The 27,621-nt window shown below is 42.9% G+C and overlaps 1 protein-coding gene across 1 annotated transcript in view; it reads left to right on the top strand.

Moving 5' to 3' along the window:
* The window catches only part of si:dkey-237h12.3 (teneurin-3), a 627,006-nt gene that overhangs the window by 395,367 nt on the left and 204,018 nt on the right, over window positions 1-27,621 (top strand). The window contains exons 10-12 of the mRNA XM_061892022.1: window positions 2,694-2,795; window positions 9,113-9,307; window positions 10,843-11,043. Of these exons, the coding sequence (XP_061748006.1) occupies window positions 2,694-2,795; window positions 9,113-9,307; window positions 10,843-11,043 (498 nt within the window). The remainder of the gene's footprint in view (window positions 1-2,693; window positions 2,796-9,112; window positions 9,308-10,842; window positions 11,044-27,621) is intronic.

The raw sequence follows: 27,621 nt of genomic DNA, 5'->3' as shown, positions 1-27,621 counted from the left end.
GGTTAGTTGTCGAGTTTCCAATTTCAAGCTTCGCCTGCATGATCAAACGAGTTGGCGACCCTTGGTTTAGAGAAACGACCCAGGATGTGATTAAGTATTTCCACGTCGGTGCGGTGTTGTAGTGGCCGGGTGACGACCATAACAATGCCGACATTAGACGTCGCACATTTTTTGTAACGTGAACGACTACATTAAAAGATCAGATTTTACAAAAATAATGAGAATTGCTGTGTGACCGTAGCCAAAGTCTTGAATTGCAAAAGCAACGGTATGCAAAGGAACGTTGCCAACTCCTGGCCTTACATTATCGCAACGTCAGCATGAAGTCTTGGACAAATTTTTCAAAAATCCGAAGAGTTCCTGACAGTTTGTCGAGTTTCCAATTTCAAGCTTCGTCTGCATGATCAAATGAGTTGGCGACTCCTGGTTTAGAGGAACGACCCAGGATGTGATGAATTATTTCCACGTCGGTGCGGTGTTGTAGTGGCCGGGTGACAACCATAGCAATGCCGACATAAGACGTTGCATATTTTTTGTAACGTGAACGACTACATTAAAAGATTGGATTCTACATACAAATCTGAATTGCGGTGGGACCATGACCAAAGTCTTGACTGACGAAAACGAAGGTATGCAAAGGAACGTCGCCAACTCCTGGCCTTACATCAACATCGCAACGTCAGCATGAATTCTCAGACAATTTTTTCAAAAATCCGAAGAGTTCCCGACTGTTGGTTGTTGAGTTTCCAATTTCAAGCTTCGCCTGCATGATCAAACATGTCGGCGACCCCTGGTTTAGAGAAACGACCCAGGATGTGATGAAGTATTTCCACGTAGTGGCGATGTGTAGTGGCCGGGTGACAACCATAGAGATTCCTACATTAGACGTTGCATATTTTTTGTAACGTGAATGACTACATTAAAAGATCGGATTTTACAAAAATAATCAGAATTGCTGTGTGACCGTAGCCAAATTCTTGAATTGCAAAAGCAACGGTATGCAAAGGATCATCGCCAACTCCTGGCCTTACATCAACATTGCAACGTCAGCATGAATTCTTGGACTAATTTTTCAAAAATCCGAAGAGTTCCTGACGGTTTGTTGTCGGGTTTCCATTTTCAAGCTTCGCCTGCATGATCAAATGAGTTGGCGACCCCTGGTCAAACGACCCAGGATGTGATGAAGTATTTCCACGTCGGTGCGGTGTTGTAGTGGCCGGGTGACAACCATAACAATGCCGACATAAAACGTTGCATATTTTTTGTAACGTGAAGGACTACATTAAAAGATTGGATTCTACATAAAAATCTGAATAACGTTGGGACCATAACTAAAGTCTTGACTGACGAAAACGACGGTTTGCAAAGGAACTCCTGGCTTTGCATGCACCTTGCAAAGTCAGCATGAACTCTCGGGAAATTTTTAAAAAATCCGAAGAGTTCCTGACTGTTTGTTGTGGAGTTTCCAATTTCAAGCTTCGCCTGCATGATCAAACAGGTCGGCGACCCCTGGTTCAGAGGAACGACCCAGGATGTGATGAAGTATTTCCACGTCGGTGCGGTGTTGTAGTGGCCGGGTGACAACCATAGCAATGACTATATTAAATGTTGCATATTTTTTGTAGAGTGAACGATTACGTTAAAAGATCGGATTTTACAAAATAATCAGAATTGCGATGCATCGCAACATCAGCATGAACTCTTGGGCTAACTTTTCAAAAATCCACAGAGTTCCTGACGGTTTGTTGTCGAGTTTCCAATTTCAAGCTTCGCCTGCATGATCAAACATGGACTGTTTGGATTAGGGATGAAAAATCTCGCCTGCTCCGCAAACAAGTCGATCTTTGCCGACTTTGAGCAACCTTGAGGGTGTGTTCTTCGGAGGATGGTGGATGACTATGATAGTAGCCATGCATGGGCATTGATCCTTCCAACCAGCAACTTGGCTGGATTTGGAACATGCTTTAATTTTGAGGTTTTTGAGGTGGAGGAAAAAAGGGCTGAGATAACATTTTTCCTTCTTTTCTATTTCCTTTGAGGGACGTTCATTGATTGCCCCCGCCGAATATGAAGGTATCGACGTGCCAGGTGAAAATTGCCCGGGTCCGACTTCACCTAGAGGAACATCCAATACAATCCTGAGTAATAACAACAAAGTTTGCTCTCTTCACTTATCAAAATGAAGGCTTTGGCCTTTTGGGGTTTGGAGGGGATGTTGTCCCTGATGAGCGATGGTCTGTTGAGTGCGCACAAGCTCTTTGTGTCGGATGTGTCAGATTAACTTCAAGTCAGAGAGGATTGGAAGCCGCGAATACTCCAGAGATGGCTTGCCTGGCATTGGCTTGATCAACCAGGGCGCCATGGAAGGCTGGAAAAAGGGAATACGTGTCAAGGAAATTGAATTATTTGGACTAATTTCGAACGCTTTGTGGCTTCCATTTGACGTGGCGCAGATGGCTGGAGCAGACATGTTCTGGAGGCTTAAGCCTGAGTGCAATGGACACCAATTGCCTTACACGACATCCGCCAAAAAAAAGGCTTATTCAAAAAAGGAAAGGAGTAAAGGTTGGATGCAGCACAGTCTCCCAGCACTTTATGAAATGTGCACTTGTCAGAAGTTACTTTGGAGAGATCTCCCAGATTTGCAGCAATGTGACAGCGTGATGCGTTATTAATAGTTTGACTTCCCGCAGAGTCTGTCAGCGAGTGCGCACACAACTGCTACGGGAACGGGGAGTGTGTCGCGGGATCCTGTCACTGCTTCCCGGGATTCATCGGGCCGTACTGTTCCAGAGGTAATTATCCACTTTTCTTCTACTTTGCTGCTCGGTTAGCTTATTACTTCAATGTTCACTCCCATCGCCACACCAAAAAAAAAAAGACGTACTCCTGCCGTTAACCTCGGTCAGAGGTGGGTAGTAACGCGCTACATTTACTCAGTTACATAACTTGGGATAAATTGTACTCATAAGAGTAGTTTTAATGCAACATACTTTTACTTGAGTATATTTATAGAGAAGAAACGCTACTTTTACTCCGCCCCATTTATCTACATTCAGCTCGCTACTCGCTACTGATTTTTATGGATCTGTTAATGCACGCTTTGTTTGTTTTGGTTTGTCAGACAGACCTTCAAAGTAGGATCTATCACAGGCCTGCGTTTCACCAATCAAATGCAGTCACTGGTGACGTTTGACTCCGTTTCACCAATCAAATGCAGTCACTGGTGACGTTTGACTCCGTTTCACCAATCAAGCAGAGCCAGGCGGTCACATGATTAACTGCACACTTTATTTTTTATTTTTTATAAACCTTTATTTATAAATTTCAACATTTACAAACAGTTGAAAATAATAATCAAAGTACAAAAACAGTACAAAACAGTATAAAACCTGTACATAACAGCGACAGGTGGTTGTAAATTCAAAGTAACTAAAATAGAAAGCAAAAAAAAATATATATGTATATATATGTATATATATATATATATATGTATATATATATATATATATATATATATATATATATATATGTATATATATATATATATATGAAATAGACTAAGTGCAAAGTCATAGGCTCACTCAATCTCAGTAAATAACTTAAATTTGGAACACAGCATCATCGTTTTCACAGCTTTTTGGTTGTTAGAGATAGATAGTACTTTATTGATTCCTTCAGGAGAGTTCCTTCAGGAAAATAAAAATTCCAGCAGAAGTGTACAGAGTTGAGATCAATTAAAAAAAAAGTAAATGATGGGGGTTTAAATGGAAACAAAATAGAGAAATATTACAATAAGAATAAAAAATAAAAAGCAACAATGGGAATAAAATTATAACAGTAAAATAAGAATATACCAAGACAAAGTAGAGTAGAGGTAGAGTGTTTTAATGTAAATCTTTTTTAAAGGCACAATGGTCGGGTATTGAGAAACGTACATTTATGAATATAAAACTTAGCCAATAGTATAATGAGCTTGCAAAGGTAAAATTCATTTTCAATTTTTTTTTCAATACAGTGTAAAACCAAACATATATTATTTAATATATATTATTGTTTTAGTCGCTTAAGAGATATTCCTGGCTCTGAATTTGTTCATTGTTATTTTTATGTTTTTGTGCATTACTTGTTGCCGTAATCATTAAAGGAACAAGTTACTCATCAGTTACTCAGTACTTGAGTAGTTTTTTGACAACATACTTTTTACTTTTACTCAAGTAAATATTTGGGTGACTACTCCTTACTTTTACTTGAGTAATACATCTCTAAAGTAACAGTACTCTTACTTGAGTACAATTTCTGGCTACTCTACCCACCTCTGACCACGGTGGACCCGCTCTTTTCCCACAGCTGTGATCTATGAACTTCTCGCACTCTTAAAATCAAGATTTATGTTGGATTTAAAAGATGGAAATGTGGCTGTTTATGATGCGCTGGTGCAACGTCTGCTAGTTTGTCATCTGCTGCACGACAGGCGACATCATTTGTGGCCACCAGAGGATATCAACACTATTGACTTTGGCTTCACTTTGTTTGATCATTTAATTAGCTTCCAAATATTGGCATTTCTCATCAAATATTTTTATGCTCATATTATTTACCAGGCCCAGGCTTTTGGGGAAATGGATGCTCTTGAAGGTTTTTATCAAATTTAAGTACATACAAATATTATGGTTCCAAATACCATATTTTCCGCACTATAATGCACACTGCTATATATCAGCCGCACCCACTAAAACAAAAGCAATATATCCTTCACACTGGACTATAAGCCTCAGATATCTGCTTTGTGAAGTTATTTCCAATTAAATATGTTATAGATGTTTTTTTTACATACACTATATTTCCAAACGTATATGGCCACCCATCCAAATGATCAGAATCAGGTCTCCTAATCACTTGACCCCTTGTATCAAATCAAGCACTTAGACACGGAGACTGTTTCTACAAACTTTTGTGAAAGAACGGGCCGCTCTCAGTGATTTCAAGCGTGGAACTATCATAGGATGACACCTGTGCAACAAATCTAGTCCTGAAATTGCCTCCTCCTAAATATTCCAAAGTCAACTGTCGGCTATATTACAAGAAAAGTGAAGAGTTTGGGAACAACAGCAACTCAGCCAGTACGTGGTAGGCCAGGTAAACTGACAGAGAGGTCAGCATAGTGCAAATACTTTCTGCACAGTCAGTTGCTACAGAGCTCCAAACTTCATGTGGCCTTCCTATTAGCCCACGTACAGTACGCAGAAATCTTCATGGAATGGGTTTCCATGGCCGTGCAGCTGCATCTAAGCCATACATCACGAAGTCCAATGCAAAGCGTGGGATGCAGTGGTGTAAAGCACGTCACCACTGGACTCTAGAGCAGTGGAGACGCCTTCTCTGGACTGATGAATCACACTTTTCCATCTGGAAATCTGATGGACCAGTCTGGGTTTGGAGGTTGCCAGGAGAACGCATTTTGGACTGCATTGTGCCGAGTGTGAACTTTTGTGGAGGAGGAATTATGGTGTGGGGTTGTTTTTTAGGAGTTGGGCCTGGCCCCTTAGTTCCAGTGAAAGGAACTTTGAATGCTCCAGGATACCAAAACATTTTGGATGATTCCATGCTCCCAACCTTGTGGGAACAGTTTGGAGCAGGCCCCTTCCTCTTCCAACAAGACTGTGCACCAGTGCATAAAGACATGGATGACAGAGTCTGTTGTGGATGAACTTGACTGGCCTGCACAGAGTACTGACCTGAACCCGATATAACACCTTTAGGCTGAATTAGAACAGAGACTGAGAGCCAGGCCTTCTCCACCAACATCAGCGTGTGACCTCACCAATGCACTTTAGGAAGAACGGTGGAAAATTCCCATAAACACACTCCGCAACCTTGTGGACAGCCTTCCCAGAAGAGTTGAAGCTGTAATAGCTGCAAAAGGTGGACTCACATCATATTGAACCCTATTGGTTAGGAATGGGATGGCACTTCAAGTTCATATGTGAGTCAAGGCAGGTGGCCAAATACTTTTGGCAATATAGTGTATATACATTGTGAAATTAGTTATTTACAATTAAATATTTTGTAAATGTTTAATAACATACTTTAAATATTTCAAAATGGTGCCGGTAAAACGGCAGCAAAACAGATGATCAAATATTAATTGTTTTATTTCTACCCAAAACATTTACAAACGTTGCTTCGAGTAATGAATGAAAAATCCATACGAGTAAAAATGCTACAGACGGCTAGAAGACGGAACTTGTACTTCCGGTTGAAAGCTATAAATGAAAGGACACTGCAGCATGTGCAGTGAGCGAGCTAGTCCAAAAGATAGCACCACAGCACAAACAATAACACACCATTTAAGGGGCCTTTGCTTGTTTTAAATTATTGAAGTTATGGCTGTCGGCAAAGAAAAATACGTAAAATAGCTTCGCCGTTTTATAAGCCGCAGGGATCAAAGCGCATGAAAAAAATAATAGTCCGGAATTAGCGATATAGACTGAGATGACATTTTTTTTTGTTTTTGCTTTTGTTTTTTCCCGATTTCATCAAAAATTAAACAAAATAAGCTAATCAAACATGTATTATATGATTCTGATTTTTTTTTTAAATAAAATTAAAAGTTAAGTACAAACTGCTTAAATGTCTTATAATTATTTGAAATAATACTTCTATTAACAATCATAAAAATGTATTTAAAAAAACAACAACTTTACTGTAGTTAAATATTGTAATTTCTGATATACTTTTAAATGAAATCGTTATTGACATGATGGGAATTAATAGTGTAGTTATGATTATTTGTGGCTTGTTTATATTGACAAATGATACATGACAAATGATATCCCACACAAGTAAACATGCTTCGGGACAGCTTGTATCGCACATGATATCACACACAAGTAAACATACTACAGGACGGCTTGTATCGCACATGATATTACACAAAAGTCCCGCAGCTCGTTTACATGTGTGTACATGTAAACGAGCTGCGGGACTGTTTGTATCGCACACGATATCACACACAAGTAAACACACTGCAAGATATGACATGATATCACACATGTAAACACGCTGCAGGACTGCTTGTGTCGCACATGATATCACAAAAATAGAAAATCATGCTGCAGGATTAGTGTATTGCACATGATATCACGCACAAGTAAACATGCTGCAGGACGGCTTGTGTCACACATGATATCACACACAAGTAAACATGCTGCAGGACTGCTTGTGTCGCACATGATATCGCACACAAGTAAACACGCTGCAGCACGGCATGTGCCGCACATGATATCGCACACAAGTAAACACACTGCCTAGCTGCTTGCATCGTACCTGATATCACACACAAGTAAACATGCTGCAGGACGGCTTGTATCACACATGATATTACACAAAAGTAAACACGCTGTAGGGCATCTTGTGTCGCACATGATATCACACACAAACACGCTGCAGGACAGCTTGTGTCGTACATGATATCACACACAAGTAAACATGTTGCAGGACGGCTTGTATCGCACATGATATCGCATACAAATATACATGTTGCAGGATGACTTGTATTGCACATATCACACACAAGTAAACACACTGCAAGATGGCTTGTGTCGCACATATCACACACAAGTAAATACACTGCAACTGATTGTATCGCACATTATTTCACACACACGTAAACACGCTGCAGGGCGACTTGTATCACACATGATATCACTCATGTAAACACGCTGCAGGGCAGCTTGTCGCACATGTTATCACACAAGTAAACACACTGCATAACTGCTTGTATCGCACACAAGTAAACACGCTGCAGGACGGCTTGTATCGCACACGACATCACACACAAGTAAACATGCTACAGGACGGCTTGTATCGCACATGATACCACACACAAGTAAACACACTGCATAACTGCTTATATAGCAGATGATATCACACACAAGTAAACACGCTGCAGGATGGCTTCTATCGGACATGATATCACATGCAAGTAAACACGCTGCAGGGCGGCTTGTATCGCACATGATATCACACACAAGTAAACACAATGCAGGGCGGCTTGTATCGCACATGATATCACACACAAGTAAATACGCTGCAGGACGCCTTGTATCGCACATGATATCACACAAAAGTAAACACAATGCAGGGCGGCTTGTATCGCACATGATTTCACACACAAGTAAATACGCTGCAGGACGGCTTGTATCGCACATGATATCACACAAAAGTAAACACAATGCAGGGCGGCTTGTGTCGCACATGATATCACACAAGTAAACACGCTGCAGCACGGCTTGTATCGCACATGATATCACACAAAAGTAAACACAATGCAGGACTGCTTGTATCGCACATGACATCACACATAAGTAAACACGCTGCAGGACGGCTTGTATCGCACATGATATCCCACACAAGTAAACACGCTGCAGGACGGCTTGTATCGCACATGATATCACAAGTAAACACGCTCCAGCACGGCTTGTATCGCACATGATATCACAAAAAAGTAAACACAATGCATGACTGCTTGTATCGCACATGATATCACACATAAGTAAACACGCTGCAGGACGGCTTGTATCGCACATGATATTCCACAAAAGTAAACACGCTGCAGGACGGCTTGTGTCGCACATGATATCACACAAACGTAAGCACGCTGCAGGACGGCTTGTATCGCACATGATATCACCCAAAAGTAAACACGCCGCAGGGTGGCTTGTGTCGCACATGATATCACAAAAAGTAAACACGGTGCAGGGCGGCTTGTGTCGCACATGACATCACACACAAGTAAACAGGCTGCAGGGGGGCTAGTGTCGCACATGATATCACACACAAGTAAACAGGCTGCAGGGGGGCTAGTATCGCACATGATATCACACACAAGTAAACAGGCTGCAGCACGGCTTATCTCCAGTAACAAATGTGTCCGCACGTTTCATCTTACTGTGTCATGAGCTCCACGTCACTAACAGAAACTGTACACTTTTCTCCCAAGTATCATCTGTTATGCCACAATACACGAATGAGGTGATAAAGTAATTCCGGAATATATAACTTTTGAAAGAAAAGTTAGAATAAAAGAGTAACGCTTTGTGTCTCCTAGCCGCCTGCCCCGTGCTGTGCAGCGGCACCGGCCAGTACACCAGGGGGCGCTGCCAGTGCTACAGCGGCTGGAAGGGCACGGAGTGCGACGTGGCCGCCGGCCAGTGCGTGGACCCCCAGTGCTCGGGTCACGGGGTCTGCGTGTCGGGCAGCTGCGTCTGCAACAGCGGCTGGAGAGGAGGCAGCTGTGAACAAGGTAAACGCTGCTGGCGGACCACAGGTATTGAATGTGTGCGTTCGAGTCCGTCGAGCAGATCATGTTCTCCATGTTGTCGTTATAAACACCCTGCCACTAAATTCACCCTTTTTTCTCCTCGCGAGCGTGCAAAGCTGCTAATTTGCCCGCCTATCGCTGAGCTCCACAGTCGTCCGGTCCAATCAATCAATCAATGGCGTTCATTTAAGCAGATCCTCCCCCCCCCTCAGCCGATCCACTCCTCCGCATTTAACGTTATCGAGCGACGTGCTGACAAAAGGAATCGTCTGATCAGATGTGCACGCACAGGTGAGCGACCTCGCGTGCACACACACTCTGAAGGAGTCCAGCTTTGCCTTCGAGGACGAGAGGAGAATGGAAGCTGGAGTCCACCTCGCGGCAAAAGTGAGGACAGTTCTTACGCTTCAGCCAGAATAATATTATGTCTCCTTCTTGCTATAGAAACTAGGCTTAGTCACGATGCCAGAACAATCTATACTGGTGCTGTGCCCATCTATACTAACAAAAGCATTGAAGTTGTCACGTTGTGTAAATGGTAAATAAAAATAGAATACAATGATTTGCAAATCTTTATCAACTTATATTCAATTGAATAGACTGCAAAGACAAGATACTAAACGTACAAACTGAAAAACCTTGTTATATTTTGCAAATAATAGCTCATTTGTAATTTGATGCCTGCAACACGTGTGAAATCTGGCACGAGTGGCAAAAAAGACTGAGAAAGTTGAAGAATGCTCGTCAAAGACTTATTAGGAACATCCCTCAGGTGCACAGGCTAATTGGGAACAGGTGGGTGCCAAGATTAGGTATGAAAACAGCTTCCCAAAAAATGCTCAGTCTTTCACAAGAAAGGATGGGGCGAGGTACACCCCTTTGTCAACAAATGTGAATGCCTGAGCAAAAATGATTTAAGAACAACATTTCTCAACCAGCTATTGCAAGGAATTTAGGGATTTCACCATCTACGCTCCGTAATATAAAAAAAGTTCAGGTAGCATTAAATGTCACAGGCGGTACTGCATCAACAAGTGACATCAGTGTGTAAAGGATATCACCACATGGGCTCAGGAACACTTCTGAAAACCACTGTCAGCAACTGCGGTTTTTCTCTACATCTGTACTCATGCACGCTATGACCACTTATGTTGCTAAGTATTTAGACAATCATACCTGTGGGTTGACTGCCTTCATACACTAATGTACAACATGGTACATACTCTATTTAAGTATTGACTTGCCTTTCTAAGTGGACTCAGTTTAATTGCATTTTATCCCAATGTAAAAGAAGTAAAAAACACAAGAAGAGACAGTAATTAGGCTACTTTTATTCGTACGTTTATGGAGAATCACTAGGCTGCAAGTACAAGAACTCGGAGAGAAAACAACACTATAGTGTAAAAAATAAAAAAGTGGCACCAGAGAACTTCCACGTGCGTAATGATCTTAAGTGTTTGAAGTCCAAGTGTATAAGTGCTTAACCGACACGGCCGTGGTCCTCCTTGTGTCCTCAGTGGACTGCGTGGATCCAAAGTGCAGCGGACACGGGACTTGTCATCACGGCGAGTGCCACTGCAACCCGGGCTGGGGGGGCATCGGCTGCGAGATCCTGAAGAGCACTTGTCCCGAGCAGTGCTCCAGTCACGGGACCTTCAACACCGACTCCGGAACCTGCGTCTGCCAGGAGAACTGGACCGGGGCCGACTGCTCCATAGGTCAGAACTCTTTCCTTGTCATAGTGTGATGTTTTGCTCTGATGGGTGACACCTAGTGTGTCCTACCAGTAAATGAAACACCTCTAAACGCTCTTAATTGGTTCCAGACTGGATCGCGATAAATTAATTTCCCTCAAGTAGGAATCATTAACGAATGGAATATTTTCCAAGCTAACGCATAAAAACCTGTTTACTACTAAATAACACCCTTTAGTCAACCTTACAGTAGGGTTGTACGGTATACTTCTATTAGTAAAGCACCGCAATACTAATGAATCATTTTCGATACTGTATCGCCTCTGAAACTTACCGGTCCGCTCCCCACCCCCCCAATGCTGGTTTACGAGCAGAAGAGCATGTTCAGTATCGCACAATCACAGAGTACTTAAAAACATACACCGTGTGTGGATGGAAAAGGGAGAACGGATGCATTTTGGCTTAAACAGACAACATTCACAAACTAGGGACCATTTAGTGTTGCCATTCAACCTATCCCCAGGTGCATGTCTTTGGAGGTGGGAGGGGCCTATCCCCAGGTGCATGTCTTTGGAGGTGGGAGGGGCCTATCCCCAGGTGCATGTCTTTGGAGGTGGGAGGGGCCTACCCCCAGGTGCATGTCTTTGGAGGTGGGAGTGTCCTATCCCCAGGTGCATGTCTTTAGAGGTGGGAGGGGCCTATCCCCAGGTGCATGTCTTTGGAGGTGGGAGGGGCTTATCCCCAGGTGCATGTTTTTGGAGGTGGGAGGGGCCTATCCCCAGGTGCATGTCTTTGGAGGTGGGAGGGGCCTATTCCCATGTGCATGTTTTTGGAGGTGGGAGGGGCCTATCCCCAGGTGCATGTCTTTGGAGGTGGGAGGGGCCTATCCCCAGGTGCATGTCTTTGGAGGTGGAAGGGGCCTATCCCCAGGTGCATGTCTTTGGAGGTGGGAGGAACCTATCCCCAGGTGCATGTCTTTGGAGGTGGGAGGGGCCTATCCCCAGGTGCATGTCTTTGGAGGTGGAAGGGGCCTATCCCCAGGTGCATGTCTTTGGAGGTGGGAGGGGCCTATTCCCATGTGCATGTTTTTGGAGGTGGGAGGGGCCTATCCCCAGGTGCATGTCTTTGGAGGTGGGAGGGGCCTATCCCCAGGTGCATGTCTTTGGAGGTGGGAGGGGCCTATCCCCAGGTGCATGTCTTTGGAGGTGGGAGGGGCCTATACTCAGGTGCATGTCTTTGGAGGTGGGAGGGGCCTATCCCCAGGTGCATGTCTTTGGAGGTGGGAGGGGCCTATATCCAGGTGCATGTCTTTGGAGGTGGGAGGGGCCTATCCCCAGGTGCATGTCTTTGGAGGTGGGAGGGGCTTATCCCCAGGTGCATGTCTTTGGAGGTGGAAGGGGCCTATCCCCATGTGCATGTCTTTGGAGGTGGGAGGGGCCTATCCCCATGTGCATGTCTTTGGAGGTGGGAGGGGCCTATCCCCAGGTGCATGTCTTTGGAGGTGGGAGGGGCCTATCCCCAGGTGCATGTCTTTGGAGGTGGGAGGAAGCCAGAGGGAACCCACGCAGTCACGGGGAGAACATGCAAACTCCACACAGAGAGATCCTGAGCGCGGGTTTGAACTCAGGACCTTCGTATTGTGAGGCACATTAACTAATCCCTGTACTACCGTGCTGCCCAAAATTAGCAAAATCAAAAATCAAACAGTATAGATGAAACAATTTCTGTTGTCATTTGCACAATTAATTGTTTTCAGCCCAGATTCGAACGATTCTGCAGTAGTGATATGTTTAGTTCATTTAGCCATTTTTATTTGTGAACATGCTTAATTTAGGTCAAAAACATTCTGAAATATGTTTTAGAAAAATAACTAAACCCCCCCAAAATTAACATGTACCGTCTTCAAACCGAAATAGCTTTTGGTTTGAATTCGCTTTGGTTTTCCTTTTAGACCCAATTACTGTCCTAAAAAAAAACGGCACTAATTTTATGCACCATCACTTTAGTTCTAAACTCCTCTCTGAGCTGCCACCTTACCCTAGTAGAGGAGTTTGCGTGTCCCAATGATCCTAGGAGCTATGTTGTCTGGGGACTTTCTTGCCCCCTGGTAGGGTCACCCAAGGCAAACAGGACTTAGGTGAGGGATCAGACAAAGAGCACCTCGAAGCCCTCTATGGTAATGCAACAACAAAGACTCGGATTTCCCTCGCCCGGACGCGAGCCACCGGGGCCCCCCTCTGGAGCCAGGCCCCGAGGTGGGGCAAGATGGCGAGTGCAACATGGGTCACCACTCATGGGAGGGGCCATAGAGGTCGGGTGCATTGTGAGCTGGGTGGCAGCTGAAGCCAGGATCCCCCGGGAGGAGCTGGACAAAGTGGCTGGGGAGAAGAGAGTCTGGGCTTCCCTGCTTAGGCTGCTGCCCCCGCGACCTGACCTCAGATAAGCGGAAGAAGATGGATGGATGGACTTTAGTTATAACAATACAACCCTGGGGTCATTTGTGCACCTGATAAAAACAAAGTGACCAAAAAAAAATTATTCCTCATTTCTCAAAATGTCAATCTGCATGAATTAACCAGATGGCCGTTTTGAACGGTAATCGACTTTTGTCGGGAAATCCTTTATTTCCCTAAATGAAGGTGAAAGTCTTTGAGCGGAACAGACGTCCAAATCAAATTATTCCTCACATCTCTTCTCCATGCCCGAGAAGCAAAATTATTCATTTGCGATGTCCCGCTGATTGAAAGTCAGAATTTGCCGCCGCGATGATAAATGCGAGCTTTGCCTGCCCGTTTTTTTTTTTCTTCCCGCCGCGCTGACAGCGCTTTATGAATATCCTGCTGACATGCTTTATGTTTACAGCATCGATTAAATTAGCGCGGGGGGGGGAAGACAAAAAAAAAGGTGGAAATTGAGCCGCTTCATTACGCGGCGCCGCGCTGAAGTCAAAGTAGGCGTGCTGAAAGTGGACACTTGTGGCGCCGTAAAGGCCGACATATGTTAACAACAAAGCACTGACACCGACATTAATCTTGCGGGACTCAACATATGTTCTTTCTCAAGGTGTCACCCAGCTTTCTTATTATAAAATATGAGACGCAGATTTATTCGCAACCTTTCTTCCACTCTTTCACCCTTTTTGTTCTTTATTTTTTTTTTACATTAAAAGGAGGCCATCTTGGTGTGCCACCTGCTCATAGCCAGAATTAATTTGTAACTGCTCTGTATTCGAGGATTTGTCTCTGAGCACAGGTGGGGGGGGGGCAAGGTAGTTCACTGGCTATCTCTGCCTGAACAAGAAACAAGAAAAAATTCCTGCCTTTACACATTCAACATATCTTTACCTGCACGTTACCTACCTTCCCTGCATCCTGGGGTCACACTGGGGCTTCTTTCTTTCACCCATACACGCTGGTGCTTCCTGCCATCACCCAGACAACATATCTTTACCTGCACATTACCTACCAGCTCTGTATCCTGGTGTCAAACTGGTGCCTCCTTTTTTCACCCTGTCAACATATCTTTACCTGCACAGTACCTACCTTCTCTGCATTGTGTGGTCTCGCTGGTGTTTCCTGCCTTTACCCATTCAACATATCTTTACCTGCACGTTACCTACCTTCCCTGCGTCCTGGGGTCACACTGGGGCTTCTTTCTTTCACTCATACACGCTGGTGCTTCCTGCCATCACCCAGACAACATATCTTTACCTGCACATTACCTACCTTCCCTGCATCCTGGGGTCACACTGGGGCTTCTTTCTTTCACCCATACACGCTGGTGCTTCCTGCCATCACCCAGACAACATATCTTTACCTGCACATTACCTACCATCTCTGTATCCTGGTGTCAAACTGGTGCCTCCTTCTTTCACCCTGTCAACATATCTTTACCTGCACAGTACCTACCTTCTCTGCATTGTGTGGTCTCGCTGGTGTTTCCTGCCTTTACCCATTCAACATATCTTTACCTGCACGTTACCTACCTTCCCTGCATCCTGGGGTCACACTGGGGCTTCTTTCTTTCACCCATACACGCTGGTTCTTCCTGCCATCACCCAGACAACATATCTTTACCTGCACATTACCTACCAGCTCTGTATCCTGGTGTCAAACTGGTGCCTCCTTCTTTCACCCTGTCAACATATCTTTACCTGCACAGTACCTACCTTCTCTGCATTGTGTGGTCACGCTGGTGTTTTCCTGCCTTTGCCCATTCAACATTTTTTTACCTGCACGTTACCTACCTTCCCTGCATCCTGGGGTCACACTGGGGCTTCTTTCTTTCACCCATACACGCTGGTGCTTGCTGCCATCACCCAGACAACATATCTTTACCTGCACATTACCTACCATCTCTGTATCCTGGTGTCAAACTGGTGCCTCCTTTTTTCACCCAGTCAACATATCTTTACCTGCACAGTACCTACATTCTCTGCATTGTGTGGTCTCGCTGGTGTTTTCCTGCCTTTGCCCATTCAACATTTCTTTACTTGCACGTTACCTACCTTCCCTGCATCCTGGGGTCACACTGGGGCTTCTTTCTTTCACCCATACATGCTGTGCTTCCTGCCATCACCCAGACAACATATCTTTACCTGCACATTACCTACCAGCTCTGTATCCTGGTGTCAAACTGGTGCCTCCTTTTTTCACCCTGTCAACATATCTTTACCTGCACAGTACCTACCTTCTTTGCATTGTGTGGTCTCGCTGGTGTTTTCCTGCCTTTGCCCATTCAACATTTTTTTACCTGCACGTTACCTACCTTCCCTGCATCCTGGGGTCACACTGGGGCTTCTTTCTTTCACCCATACATGCTGTGCTTCCTGCCATCACCCAGACAACATATCTTTACCTGCACATTACCTACCAGCTCTGTATCCTGGTGTCAAACTGGTGCCTCCTTTTTTCACCCTGTCAACATATCTTTACCTGCACAGTACCTACCTTCTCTGCATTGTGTGGTCTCGCTGGTGTTTCCTGCCTTTACCCATTCAACATATCTTTACCTGCATGTTACATACCTTCCCTGCATCCTGGGGTCACACTGGGGCTTCTTTCTTTCACCCATACACGCTGGTGCTTGCTGCCATCACCCAGACAACATATCTTTACCTGCACATTACCTACCATCTCTGTATCCTGGTGTCAAACTGGTGCCTCCTTCTTTCACCCAGTCAACATATCTTTACCTGCACAGTACCTACCTTCTCTGCATTGTGTGGTCTCGCTGGTGTTTCCTGCCATCACCCAGACAACATATCTTTACTTGCACATTACCTACCATCTCTGTATCCTGGTGTCAAACTGGTGCCTCCTTTTTTCACCCAGTCAACATATCTTTACCTGCACAGTAGCTACCTTCTCTGCATTGTGTGGTCACGCTGCTGCTTCCTGCTTTCAATCCGCCATCTTGAGACGGCAGCAGCGCAGCAGCATCAGCGCAGCAGTTCTATGAAGGCTCGTAAAATCAAAACCGAAGCAGTTAGAAAAACTCTTTTGTCAACTTTTAATCAGAAGGGTTCAATCTCTTGTCTGTGCTAGTTTGAAGCCGACACAACAAACGCGCTCAGCGGAGATAATGTCTGAAAAAAGGTGATATGTTTTTACAAAACTTGTTTTGAAGGGGTAATTGCCAACTTCCTGTTGATTTTTGCTAAAGGATGTAAATGAGTGAAATGTAGGTGTAAGTGAGACCAATAGCTCTCTGTGTACTGTGTGTGGGCTAATTGGAAGGTCACATGAAGTTTGGAGCTCTGTAGCAACTGACTGTGCAGAAAGTCTTTGCATTACACGCTTCAGCATCTCCTGACCCCTCTCTGTCAGTTTACCTGGCCTACCACTTGGTGGCTGAGTTGCTGTTGTTCCCAAACTCTTCACTTTTATTATAATGAAGTTGACTTGGGAATATTTAGGAGCGAGGAAATGTCAAGACTGGATTTGTTGCACAGGTGGCATCCTATAAAAAGTTCCACGCTGGAAATCACTGAGAGCGGCCCATTCTTTCACAAATGTTTGTAGAAACAGTCTCCATGCCTAAGTGCTTGATTTGATCCACCTTTTTATTTTAAAATTCGGTTGGTGCGTTTTAAATACCTCTGCTTATACAGCCTGGAATATACAAACCCCTTTTCCACATGAGTTGGGAAATTGTGTTGGATGTAAATATAAACGGAATACAATGATTTGCAAATCCTTTTCAACCCATATTCAGTTGAATATGCTACAAAGACAAGATATTTGATGTTCAAACTCGTAATTTTTTTTTTTTTTTGCAAATAACTAATTTCCCAACACATGCCAAAGTAGTTGGGAAAGGGCATGTTCACCACTGTGTTATATCACCTTTTCTTTTAACAACACTCAATAAACGTTTGGGAACTGAGGAAACTAATTGTTGAAGCTTTGAAAGTGGAATTCTTTCCCATTCTTGTTTTATGTAAAGCTTCAGTCGTCCAACAGTCCTGAGCCCATGTGGTGATATCCTTTAGAGATTGATGTCGGTTTTTGATACAGTGCCGTCTGAGGGATCGAAGGTCACGGTCATTCAATGTTGGTTTTCTGGCCATGGAGTAATTTCTCCAGATTCTCTGAACCTTTTGATGATATTATGGAGCGTAGATGTTGAAATCCCAAAATTTCTTGCAATTGCACTTTGAGAAACGTTGTTCTTAAACTGTTTGACTATTTGCTCACGCAGTTGTGGACAAAGGGGTGTACCTCGCCCCATCCTTTCTTGTGAAAGACTGAGCATTTTTTGGGAAGCTGTTTTTATACCCAATCATGGCACCCACCTGTTCCCAATTAGCCTGCACACTTGTGGGATGTTCCAAATAAGTGTTTGATGAACATTCCTCAACTTTGTCTGTATTTGTTGCCACCTTTCCCAACTTCTTTGTCACATGTTTTCTGGCATCAAATTCTAAAATTAATGATTATTTGCAAAAAGAACCCGTGACCCCAAAAGGGAATAAGCGGTAGAAATTGGATGGATGGATGCAAAAAGAAATGTTTATCAGTTTGAACATCAAATATGTTGTTTTTGTAGCATATTCAACTGAATATGGGTTGAAAAGGATTTGCAAATCATTGTATTCTGTCACCGATTCTGTTCATAACTTTTATGGACAGAATTTCTAGGCGCAGTCAAGGCGTTGAGGGGTTCCGGTTTGGTGACCGCAGGATTAGGTCTCTGCTTTTTGCAGATGATGTGGTCCTGATGGCTTCATCTGGCCAGGATCTTCAGCTCTCACTGGATCGGTTCGCAGCCGAGTGTGAAGCGACCGGAATGAGAATCAGCACCTCCAAGTCCGAGTCCATGGTTCTCGCCCGGAAAAGGGTGGAATGCCATCTCCGGGTTGGGGAGGAGACCCTGCCCCAAGTGGAGGAGTTCAAGTACCTAGGAGTCTTGTTCACGAGTGAGGGAAGAGTGGATGGTGAGATGGACAGGCGGATCGGTGCGGCGTCTTCAGTAATGCGGACGTTGTATCGATCCGTTGTGGTGAAGAAGGAGCTGAGCCGGAAGGCAAAGCTCTCAATTTACCGGTCGATCTACGTTCCCATCCTCACCTATGGTCATGAACTTTGGGTCATGACCGAAAGGATAAGATCACGGGTACAAGCGGCCCAAATGAGTTTCCTCCGCCGTGTGGCGGGTCTCTCCCTTAGAGATAGGGTGAGAAGCTCTGCCATCCGGGAGGAACTCAAAGTAAAGCCGCTGCTCCTTCACATGGAGAGGAGCCAGATGAGGTGGTTCGGGCATCTGGTCAGGATGCCACCCGAACGCCTCCCGAGGGAGGTGTTTAGGGCACGTCCAACTGGTAGGAGGCCACGGGGAAGACCCAGGACACGTTGGGAAGACTATGTCTCCCGGCTGGCCTGGGAACGCCTCGGGATCCCCCGGGAAGAGCTAGACGAAGTGGCTGGGGAGAGGGAAGTCTGGGTTTCCCTGCTTAGGCTGCTGCCCCCGCGACCCGACCTCGGATAAGCGGAAATTGATGGATGGATGTATTCTGTTTATATTGACATCTAACACAATTTCCCAACTCATGGAAACGGGGTTTGTATGTTTCATGCATTTTTTCTTTTACTTTGCGCCATTCATTGCTTGTTATCTGGGTTATAAGTAGATCAGGCCGTTGGAGTCCCCAATAAACCTGCATGTGTTTGAGATGTGTGAGGAAGCAAACATCTTCTTGGAATAAAAGATGTGAACAAAGATTTTCTTCCCCCCTCAATGCTTCTCTGGTGTCTTCACTGAGAGAGAATCCCAGAACCGTCAATGCTGCGGCCCAAAAGTTAGCGAGTTGGTTAACCCAGTGGTGTGCGCGGGGAATTCCAACGCTGCGGTTCCTCCTCAATTAAATAAACTTTAATTAACAAGTGCGGCGCGCCGATCGACCGCCCCCAACCTCCGATGCAGCCCCGGACCGCAGCATGTTCACAGCAGATAAACACTTTGGCACTAATGAAACATTGATTACATGGATTGTTTGGGAGGGAGGAACCCTTTTAGAATCCAATGACTCCCCTCCAGAGGTGCTTTTAATATTCGACAGGCTGCACGCGGCTTAATCGCCAGCCATCTCGGGTCTCTCAAGTGTAGAAAAACTTTATTGAGGGAGCGTTGAAAGAGACGTGAGTTTAGTGCAGCTGGATTAGCGGCAACAAAAGGACACATTCTGCTGAACTGGCTGTAAATGAAAGTGTGAAACTTAGTTATCTGGCTGTTTGCTTTACTTGGAACCTCTTCAGCTTTAAATACACGCTCGGCTATTGTCACACTCTCTGCTCACACGAACGCCTCCTTTATCGTCTTATAAGCAGGGTTCGTACGGGCGCTTAAAAACCTTAAAAATGCTTGATTTTTGGGTGAAGTACTTGTAAACACTTGGGAATGTTCGTCGTATTTCTCGGCAGTCTGACTCGATAGGCTAGTTATAAACTGGAAAAAATAAACAATATAAGTTTCCTTAAAAATGAAAGCTACACACTTGATCTGTCGGCTTTGCACGAGCCCTTACATTAGGTTGTTGTCATGCCAGAGCCGTACGTGTGTTTTAGATCTAAAACACACGTACACAGATCTGAAACACATGTACACAGGTTTAAAAAATGTACGCAAATCTAAAACACGTATGCAGATCTTAAACACACAGACGGATCTAAAACACGTACACAGACCTAAATCACACATAGTTGGATCTAAAACACACATACACAGATTTAAAACACAAGTATACAGATCCAAAACACACGTACACAGATCTAAAACACACGTAACAGATTTAAAACGCAAGTACACAGATCTAAAACACACGTACACAGATCTAAAACACACGTAACAGATCTAAAACACACACACACATATCTAAAACACAGGTACACAAATCTAAAACACACATAAAGATCTAAAACACATGTACACGTATCTAAAACACACGTAACAGGTTTAAAACACATACACAGATCTAAAATACGTACACAAATCTAAAACACACGTACACAGATCTAAAACACGTACGCAGATCTAAAACACACATACACAGATTTAAAACACAAGTATACAGATCCAAAACACACGTACACATATCTAAAACACACGTAACAGATTTAAAACGGAAGTACACAGATCTAAAACACACGTAACAGATCTAAAACACATACACATATCTAAAACACAGGTACACAAATCTAAAACACACGTACACAGATCTAAAACACACATACAGATCTAAAACACACGTACACATATCTAAAACACACGTAACAATTCTAAAACACACGTACACATATCTAAAACACACGTAACAGATTTAAAACGCAAGTACACAGATCTAAAACACACGTAACAGATCTAAAACACACGTAACAGATCTAAAACACACGTAACAGATCTAAAACACATACACATCTAAAACACAGGTACACAGATCTAAAACACACGTACACAGATCTAAAACACACATACAGATCTAAAACACATGTACACAGATCTAAAACACACGTAACAGATCTAAAACACATACACATATCTAAAACACAGGTACACAAATCTAAAACACACGTACACAGATCTAAAACACATACACAGATCTAAAACACACATACAGATCTAAAACACACGTACACAGATCTAAAACACACGTACACATATCTAAAACACACGTAACAGATTTAAAACACACGTACACATATCTAAAACACACGTAGCAGATTTAAAACGCAAGTACACAGATCTAAAACACACGTAACAGATTTAAAACACACGTAACAGATTTAAAACACACGTAACAGATCTAAAACACACGTAACAGATCTAAAACACACGTAACAGATCTAAAACACACGTACACAGATCTAAAACACACGTACACAAATCTAAAACACACGTACACAGATCTAAAACACACGTACACAGATCTAAAACACGTACGCAGATCTTAAACACACATACACAGATTTAAAACACGTACACAAATCTAAAACACGTACATGGATCTAAAACATGTATACGGATCTAAAATACACGTACACTAATCTTAAATGCGTACACAGATCTTAAACACACGTACATGGATCTAAAACACACACAAACAATATAAAACACACGTACACAGATCTAAAACACACAGACGGATCTAAAACACACGTCCACAGATCTAAAACACACACACAATGTAAAACACACGCACTTGGATCTAAAACACGTACACAGATCTAAAACACACACACACAAACGGATCTAAAACACACGTACACAGATCTAAAACACACACACATTGTAAAACACACGCACTCGGATCTAAAACACACGTACACATATCTAAAACACACACACAATCTAAAACACACACAAACGGATCTAAAACACACGTACACAGATCTAAAACACACACACATTGTAAAACACACGCACTCGGATCTGAAACACACATGCACAGATCTAAAACACACGCACTCGGATCTAAAACACACGTACACAGATCTAAAACACACACAATCTAAAACACACACAAACAGATCTAAAACACACGTACACAGATCTAAAACACACACACACAATCTACATAAACAGATCTAAAACACACGTACACAGATCTAAGACACACACACAATCTAAAACACACGTACTCGGATCTAAAACACACACACACACACAATCCAAAACACACATTGACAGATCTAAAACACATGTACTCGGATCTAAAACACACGTACACGGATCTAAAACACACACAAATGGATCTAAAACACACGTACACAGATCTAAAACACACACACAATCTAAAACACACGTACTCGGATCTAAAACACACGTACACAGATCTAAAACACACCACACACACAATGTAAAACACACGCACTCAGATCTAAAACACACACACAATCTAAAACACACACAAATGGATCTAAAACACACGTACACAGATCTAAAACACACACACAATCTAAAACACACAGAAATGGATCTAAAACACACACAAATGGATCTAAAGCACACGTACACAGATCTAAAACACACACACAATGTAAAACACACGCACTCGGATCTAAAACACACACACAATCTAAAACACACACAAATGGATCTAAAACACACGTACACAGATCTAAAACACACACACAATCTAGAACACACACAAACGGATCTAAAACACACGTACACAGATCTAAAACACACACACATTGTAAAACACATGCACTCTTATCTGAAACACACATGCACAGATCTAAAACACACACACAATCTAAAACACACGCACTCGGATCTAAAACACACATACACAGATCTAAAACACACACACAATCTAAAACACACATTCTCGGATCTAAAACACACGTACACAGATCTAAAACACACACACACAATCTAAAACACAAACACACAATCTAAAACACACGTACTCGGATCTAAAACACACATACACAGATCTAAAACACACATACACAGATCTAAAACACACACACAATCTAAAACACACACACAATCTAAAATACATCTACACAGATCTAAAACACACACACACAATCTAAAACACACACACAATCTAAAATACACGGACACAGATCTAAAACACACACACAATCTAAAACACACACACAATCTAAAACACACATTCTCGGATCTAAAACACACATACACAGATCTAAAACACACACACAATCTAAAACACACGTACTCGGATCTAAAACACACGTACACAGATCTAAAACACACACACAATCTAAAACACACACACAATCTAAAATACACGTACACAGATCTAAAACACACACACACAATCTAAAACACACACACAATCTAAAATACACGGACACAGATCTAAAACACACACACAATCTAAAACACACGTACACAGATCTAAAACACACACACACAATCTAAAACACACGTACACAGATCTAAAACACACACACACAATCTAAAACACACACACAATGTAAAACACACGTATACAGATCTAAAACAAGGGCACATTTGTGAATTATAATTACGGGTTTGCCAAAAATATTTTTAGCTGACTAGTGTATCTCACGGTACACTAGTGTGCCGCGGCACAGCGGTTGAAAAACACTGATTCACATCACATTATGCGAATTACAAGCACAAATACGGTGTGAATCAATCTGTGCTGGTCCATGACATTGAGTGATGTAAGTAAGAAAAAGAACAAGAAATGTGAAAATCAACACACATGGAGACATGTTTGCAAACAGCAATGACATTGAATAGTCACACTGCTTCATTTTTTTACGTCCCATTCAGTTCATGACAACTGCTGCTTCAATGTTAGGCTTAGCTTTTACCAGATTCCCTCTATTTTTCCTCCAGCTCAAACAACAACGCTATGGATTGATTCACACTGGTCATCTCCTTTTGAAAGTCTTTAAAAAGTGCTTGAATCTGGCCATGGAAAAGGTGTTCGAACCTTGTATAAGTTAACGCCGACTCGTAGCGACCAGGTTGCTCCGCATGCTCCCCGCGATGTTGCATCCGTCAAAGTCCAGACTCCTTGGAGGCCTCACACTCCTTCCACCCACACGTCTCACCCCACAATACCGGGTGGTTGGCCGTACCAACACAATGTGCTGTACATGAATCAGACATGAGTCATACCACTTACTGCTTTTTATATTTTAACCTTCCTAAGCACTTAAAGAATTCAACTCGCAGGTATAATCTGTTGAAGAACAGAAATATGGATTAAGCTGTGTGGGGTTGTACGGTATACTGGTATTAGTTTAGTATAGTACCGCCATTCTAATGAATCATATTTGGTACTATACCGTCGCTGAAAAGGACCGGTCCCACATCTGCCCGCCGTCGTCATGTCGTGGTTTACAAGCAGAGGAGCATGTTTGGCAGTGCACAATCAATGAGTACATACAGGCAGACACAGTGTGTAGACAGAAAAGGGAGAATGGACGCATTTTGGCTTAAAAAGTAAAGATAAAGGTGAAGTTATAACACTGGAACAACCTTAGGAAGAGCTGCTTTGAGACATGGCTAGCTAGCTAGTGGCTAAAGTCCATCCGCAGTCTGCAGTGTTTTATCTACTTCTAAATAACTAATCCTGGTCTCCTGGCGACAAATAAAGTTTCTTACAAGTATCATTATCACTGCAGGACGAGGAATAGTTAAACATGCTTCACTACACACTGTAGCTCATTGGTGTCATAATGTAAACAAACACCATTGGTGGATCTACACCTAACATCCACTGTAATGATACCAAATACAGAAATGTATCTCGTCGATACTACTATGATTTCATTGATATTTTTTAGCATGACACAATTGTATTCTATTTAAAAAAAACATATGTTTATAAACTCAGGATCTGTGACCAATGTATGATCCTGTAACTACTTGGTATCGGATTGATACCTAAATGTGTGGTATCATCCAAAACTAATGCAAAGTATCAAAGAAGAGAAGAATAAGTGATTATTACATTTTAACAGAAGTGTAGATAGAACATGTTAAAAGACAAAGTAAGCAGATATTAACAATAAATGAACAAGTATATTAATGTTTTTTTTTTTACAGTTTGTCCCTCATAATGTGTACAAAATAATAGGTCTATAAATGACACAATATGTTACTGCATATGTCAGCAGACTAATTAGGAGTCTTTGTTTGTTTACTTACTACTAAAAGACAAGTTGTCTTGTATGTTCACTATTCTATTTAAGGACAAACTTACAATAATAAACATATGTTTAATGGACCCTTAGAGTTTTTAGTTCAAATTAAGCCAATATTGCAATATGTTGTGGTCCCCTTTAATTAGAAAAGTACCGAAAAGTATCTAAATACATTTTGGTGGCAGTACCAAAATATTGGTATCCGAACACCAATAAAGCTGTGGTGTCTGAACATTTTCAGTAGGAGTGTCCCGGTACGATAATGATATCGGACAGCAGAAAAAACAAAAACAGGTATCAGTATTGTGTCAAAAATCTCCGATGCAAGCAGTCTTGCATCGTGTTTACTTCTGTGTGATATCATGTGTGATATCATCTCCGATGCAAGCAGTCTTGCATCGTGTTTACTTCTGTGTGATATAAATTGTGATATCATCTCCGATGCAAGCAGTCTTGCATCGTGTTTACTTCTGTGTGATATCATGTGGGATATCATCTGCGATACAAGCAGTCCTGCAGCGTGTTTACTTGTGTGTGATATCATCTGCGATACAAGCAGTTCTGCAGCATGTTTACTTGTGTGTGATATCATATGCGATACAAGCAGTCCTGCAGCGTATTTACTTGTGTGATATCATATGCGATACAAGCAGTCCTGCAGCATGTTTACTTGTGTGTGATATCATGTGTGTTACAGGCAGTCCTGCAGCATGTTTACTTGTGTGTGATATCATGTGCAATACAAGTAGTCCTGCAGCATGTTTACGTGTGTGATATCGTGCAATGAAAGCCGTCCTACAGCCTGTTTACTTGTGTGATATTATGTGCGATACAAGTCGTCCTGCAGCGTGTTTACTTGCGTGATGTCGTGTGTGATACAAGCAGTCCTGCAGCGTGTTTACCTGTGTGATATTATGTGCGATACAAGCAGTCCTGCAACGCGTTTCTTGTGTGTGATATCATGTGCGATACAAGCCGTCCTGCAGCCTGTTTACTTGTGTGATATCATGTGCGATACAAGCTGTCCTGCAGCATGTTTACTTGTGTGATATCATGTGCGATACAAGCAGTCCTGCCGCCTGTTTACGATGTCATGTGCGATACAAGCCGTCCTGCAGCGTATTCACTTATGTGATATCACGTGCGATACAAGCCGTCCTGTAGCGTGTTTACTTGTGTGTGATATCATGTGCGATACAAACAGTCCTGCAACATGTTTACTTGTGTGTGATATCAAGTGCAATACAAGCAGTCCTGCAGCGTGTTTACATGTGTGATATCATGTACGATACAAGCAGTCCTTCCACCTGTTTAGTTGTTTTTGATGTCATGTGCGACGCAAGCCGTCCTGCAGCGTGTTTACTTTTGTGATATCAGGTGCAATACAAGCTTTCCTGCAGCGTGTTTACTTGTGTGTGATATGATGTGCGATACAAGCCGTCCTGCAGCATGTTTACTTGTGTGATATCATGTACGATACAAGCAGTCCTTCCACCTGTTTAGTTGTTTTTGATGTCATGTGCGATGCAAGCCGTCCTGCAGCGTGTTTACTTGTGTGATATCATGTGCGATACAAGCAGTCCTGCCGCCTGTTTAGTTGTTTCCGATGTCATGTGCGATACAAGCCGTCCTGCAGCGTGTTTACTTGTGCAAAAGGTAAACACGGTAGGATATAGGCGACTGGCTACGCAACAGCTAAGCACACAGTAGCACACGAGCTAGACATATGGAGTAATTGACAATGTAAACAAGCATCAAGTTATCGTTACATATTTCTTACACTTACAAAGCATATCAGAACGTATCCAGTAACAAACGTGTCCGCATCATTAGACCTACTGCATCGTGAGCATAACCTAATGAATTATTGCAGCCAGTAGGGGTCCCCAAACCACTCCTCTTCAACTTTAAGATAGCATACGTTCATTCATTAAGTATTTTCACCAGATCGAGCCTTTCTCGAACATTCCACACTGCAAAATAATGTATACTGATTAATTTTATCTTGGCAATGTTAGATTTTTGTCTTGAGTATGGGACCTCATTGGATTGCGCGGCTGTACCTAAGGACTGCAACACAGATGAATGCCAACTGTGTGCTGAAAGAGTAGCGTACACATCTTGTCTCACATATCCACTTCTGTTATCTGCTGCATGCACTAAGGAAGGCTTTACCTTTCATCTTCCTTACTGTTAATGCTTACAAATATGCTTTTCACCGCAGTCCTCCTTTCTTGTCCCCCGTACTGCTGCATTGATGTCGGCGCGTGAACAAGAGATACATTATTTCTACGGACGTCTGCTTTATTGATGTCCTTTTCAGTTGGTATGTGCTTTCTGCACGGTGGAAGAAGGGTTAGTGCGTGTGCCTCACAATACAAAGGTCCTAAGCTTCCTCCAAAGACATGGGGATAGGCCCCTCCCACCTCCAAAGACATGCATCTGGGGA

This window comes from Nerophis ophidion, linkage group LG29 (genome assembly GCF_033978795.1).
Source record: "Nerophis ophidion isolate RoL-2023_Sa linkage group LG29, RoL_Noph_v1.0, whole genome shotgun sequence".
Taxonomy (NCBI): domain Eukaryota; kingdom Metazoa; phylum Chordata; class Actinopteri; order Syngnathiformes; family Syngnathidae; genus Nerophis; species Nerophis ophidion.
Note: the sequence above shows the minus strand (reverse complement) of the source record. Positions and strands in the feature narration are given on the sequence as shown.